Source organism: Mastomys coucha, unplaced genomic scaffold (genome assembly GCF_008632895.1).
Source record: "Mastomys coucha isolate ucsf_1 unplaced genomic scaffold, UCSF_Mcou_1 pScaffold18, whole genome shotgun sequence".
In the NCBI taxonomy this organism is placed as follows: Eukaryota; Metazoa; Chordata; class Mammalia; order Rodentia; family Muridae; genus Mastomys; species Mastomys coucha.
Window position 1 is genome coordinate 60,421,682 of NW_022196900.1, and position 4,325 is coordinate 60,426,006.

The 4,325-nt window shown below is 44.4% G+C and overlaps 1 protein-coding gene and 1 non-coding gene across 2 annotated transcripts in view; one reads left to right on the forward strand and one right to left on the reverse strand.

The window, feature by feature from the left end:
- Positions 1–4,325, reverse strand: part of Jak1 (Janus kinase 1) — a 123,703-nt gene that overhangs the window by 33,155 nt on the left and 86,223 nt on the right. The window contains exon 5 of the mRNA XM_031377947.1: positions 1,604–1,757. Within this exon, the coding sequence (XP_031233807.1) occupies positions 1,604–1,757 (154 nt within the window). The remainder of the gene's footprint in view (positions 1–1,603; positions 1,758–4,325) is intronic.
- On the forward strand, positions 4,060–4,162 carry LOC116097247. Its single transcript, XR_004121295.1, has one exon. It is a non-coding gene; the product is annotated as a U6 spliceosomal RNA (small nuclear RNA).

A 4,325-nucleotide genomic window follows, 5' to 3' on the forward strand; every position in this document is an offset into this window, starting at 1 on the left:
CAAAGAGAGGAGAGGCGTAGAGTGCTGGGCTGAGATAAAGCCTGACCCTGACTCCAGGGCGCCTTTCCTCAACACTGCAGCAGCCACACCAACTCTCTGCTGGGTATTCCCACGCCGAAAAAGCTGAACTTCGCAGCCACTTTCTATCTAGGCAAGGGGTGATCTGGAAGAACGGTTTCTACCGACTCACTTTCCCTGAAAGCACTTCAGTTTCTTGTTATTGTTTTCCTTTGTTTTGTTAGGGGCGAGACAGGCTGAAGTTCTTTCTGTCCACAGGAGGAGTTTTTTCTTTCAGGTAAAGCAAGGTCACTGGCCATTTCCACAAAGTTTTAAGAAAGAACAAGAATTTACACCAACAGTGCTTGAGGGGCAGAAAATCTGATGTTGAGATCCTGGAAGAGGAGGGAGAACCTGACTGTGAGCACTCTACCCACTACCTCAAGGAACTGACACCGAGCCTCCAGAAGGTGAGATTCTAAAGCAAGGACAAAGCCATTGTTGAAGCAGAGCACTCTCCTCCTTTCTTCAACTCAAGGTACTCCACAGGCTCTATCTACCACTAAAGTGTGTCCCTTTCTGCTCTTCTTTTTTAAAGTCAGAGATTACTGTATAACCCAGGCTGACCTCAAACTCGCAACATGAGTCTTTAAAGTGCTGGAATTACTGCACTTCACAGGCATGAGATGCAATGCCTGACTCTCATGATTTCCTATGCACTATCTACCTATCATTTACAAACTCACTGTTTCTTCTGTTGTCTAACTTGAGTATATAACAGGGACACACAGAAGCCATATTGTTTCATCCAAGTAACCAGTGTCTTGGCAAATACAACTGCAGAAAGCAAACACGACATAGACACCCAGTAAATAATGTTACATCAATGAATTAATATGAAGCCATTAAAGATGAGTCTTTCTGAGACAAGGTCTCATGATAACCATGGCTGTCCTGGAAGTAAAGGGGTGTGTGTGTGTGTGTGTGTGTGTGTGTGTGCGCGCGCGCGCGTACACACGTATGTATAGACCAGGCTAGCCTCAACTTTGCTATAGTTCTGCCTCTGCCTATAATACGCTGTGATTGTAGGTACACATCACCATGTCCAGTCAGATCAGTATTTATAATGGATATCTAAAAAATGAGAAGAAAGATGAAAATAAGATGAATAAAGAAGTGGTTTAAAATTATATGGACAATATGGTATTTCCAAATACATAGTGTAATAGAAAATTGACATGAAAATCAGAAAACATTGCATCAAACATGCTAGCTACCCCAGAGCAATGCCATTCCAAGCAACTCCAGCCTCTCTTGGCCTCGAGGCTCCCTCACTTCCCTATGATGGCTACTCTGTGCCCTCGCATGTACAATACAGCTGATAAGCAAAGTGGTAGAAAGCAGGGGAAAGAAAAGTGACTGGCTTGGAAGACTGACAGCTGGGAGTTTACAACATTCCCAGTTACCTGACTTCTCCCATCACCTGGGCAACAACGCCTCAGAACAGGCCATGAAGTGCCACTAAGTACAGCTGCACAGGAACTCTGAGCCCCACCATGCCTCACACTACTCATAAACTTTAGATCTCCTAGCTTAAGCTCCCTACCTGAGCAAACAGATATTCCAGCGAACTGGCATCAAGGAGTGGGGTTGCTTCTGGAGCCCTTTTCTTCTCATAGCCATTTTTCTGCTTCTTTGGAGAATGTCGCCATACAGACTGTTCGTTGTCATTGGTTCCATGCCAGTTGGTAAAGTAGAACCTAAAAGACAGTATAATAATGTCAACTGAGGTGGAGTTGCCCCTGGACTGCTCATCTGGGAGAGGTGTCTATCCAGAATAGCCCTTACTGAAGCTAAACTACTCTGAGGAGGCTGAAGACACGAGCAATGCATCCACAACATTCATCACCCTGAGCCAATATCCCTTCTCACTTTCCCAAGTGTGCTGTCACAATGTACCTCAGCACCTCCTCTGACAGGAAGATAAAGTGATGTGCTGGTGGTCACAGTACAGCTCTTCTGACCTGTATAACGCCTTCCACACCTTCCTAGGTGAAAACAACACCTGCTGCCTATAACTAGCTGCTACTTCACAGCTCTAGATCTGCTGGGCTGTCCTGCCCAAGATCTTTCCATTTTGGTCCTACCATTTCTGAAATCAAGTTCTGACCTACAGTCAACACTAATACTATAGTGTTTCTTGGGTCTCAAGTGGCTATTATTGAATTGGTAATGTATTTTACAACGAGCAAAGCTTCAAAAGAGAAACGCAAAAACATCAGGTGTGGTGACATGCTGAAAGAGAGCACTTTCCCCCTCTATCAACCTACTCCTAACAGCAGAACCTGCAGGCAGACTTCATTGTTTCCTCTGTGCAGATGAGAAAGACTCAAGTTCACTGAGGTGAGGTGACCTAACCCTCCACACCTGACTCACTACCACTTTGGCCTGCCATCTGCTGGGAAACAGAATTGGGTTCTAAGCTGTGAGATGGCTGAGCCACTGTGACCAGCTGTCTTCAGACTACAGACTCCGCTCTATTTGGAGATCTCTCCCAAATATGCCAGAAAGTTGACAGAAAAACAACCATTTCACTGAGAAGCAATGAACAACTCCCACCCTAAAGAGCTGCTATTAAAGTCTGACAACAGAGCCAGCACAGAACACAGAGGGCTCTCGGGCACAGCCTCTGCCCTCTGTGGGTTCCCTGACCCACAATAATACAAAACAACAGGAAGTGGGACACATGTCACAAACAGAACTACACTGCAGCGTTCATAGGTCCCACATACTTCTCTTTTCCTCTATAAATATCTATCAAGAGTTACATTTTACAGCTTGACTTAAGCTCAGTTTAATGTGATTAAAAATAAAACATACACATTTCACGGACTCCTCATGATAGAGTGAGCTCTTAACTCCATGTTTAATAGGTATCTTGTCCAGAATAATGAATGCCACACATTTCAGCCTTTTGATATTGCAATATGACATTATCATCTACAAACGTGTTTAACTACCTTCATAATTATCCTGGGATGCACACAACCTGCAGGTTACAGGTTGGGCATGCCTGGCTCTAGAATACAGAGGGCATACAGGCACATGGATGAGGCAAGATGCTTCTTCAAGAACAAGATGGTGGGCTGAACTGGACAAGAAACAAACACGTACATTTTGAAACAGTGTGGGCAAAGTGAGAGCTCCCTGACAGCAGAGGCCACAGCTGTCTTGCCCTGCATCAAATCCCCAGAGCCACAGAGCAGGTGCTAAATACGTACTTTACAGACAAACAACAAATGATAACAAACTCAAGGAGTAGCAGTCAACATGGGCAGGACAGGATGGAACTATTACTTTAAAGGTAAAAAACTGTATGTTTTAGCTTTCGGTGGTTGTGCACAGTTTGTCTTCTCTGTAGCTCATGAAGGAACTGGGAGACTGCATGTCTTACATGCAGAAACAACCACAAGTTTGGTGCACAAACTATACCAGGTCTCCAAAGCAGATGGTAGACTATCCCCTTAATTTCCATATATGTTCTAGGAGACCAGATTTCAATTGGTAGGACCCAAGGGGACACACCAGTGCAGTGCCTTATGTTTATGTGGGCCTGGGCCCTATAGTACACTTCACAAGAATAACGGAGCACAGCAGAAAGGTGTCAGTGAAACTCCACTCTTCCCCATAAACAGGAAGGGAGTGACCTACCTGGCCAGCTACAAAGGTTCAACCAGGGCCCTGACTGAAGAGTACATAGGCCAGGTAAATTCTGGTAGATAAGTACCATTGTGAGGACCACAAGCATTATGTTCAGCATGGCAGGTTTCCTGCAAGCCTGCTGAGAGAAGCACTGAGGACAGGTACTCTCTGAACCAATCCAACCTATGCACACTCCTTCCACATCCATCTAGGACCAAATACCTTTAAATTGGTAAGCCAGGTTCAGTGGTGGTGCTTACAATTCCAGTATTTGGAAGGTCTCTGCAGGAAGATTGCAAGTTCAAGGCTAGCTTAGGCAACTTGGCAAGATATGTTTGGAGAAAAAAATAAAAAGGTGGTGCTTGCTTCATCAGCACAAATAGAAACCAGAATGATACAGAGATTATTAGCATGGATCCAGTGCAAGGGTGGCACGCACATTTGTGAACTGTTCCAGGCTTAAAAATAAAAGATAATTACCAATATTAAAAACTTCTATTAATTACTAATAAAGCAAAACTAGAAAAGTAACATACCACCATGCTTGGCTTTGCATGTTGGTGCTGGGTGGGATCAAAACTCAGGCAAGCACTTTACTGACTAGACCAGTTGCCACATAACATAAA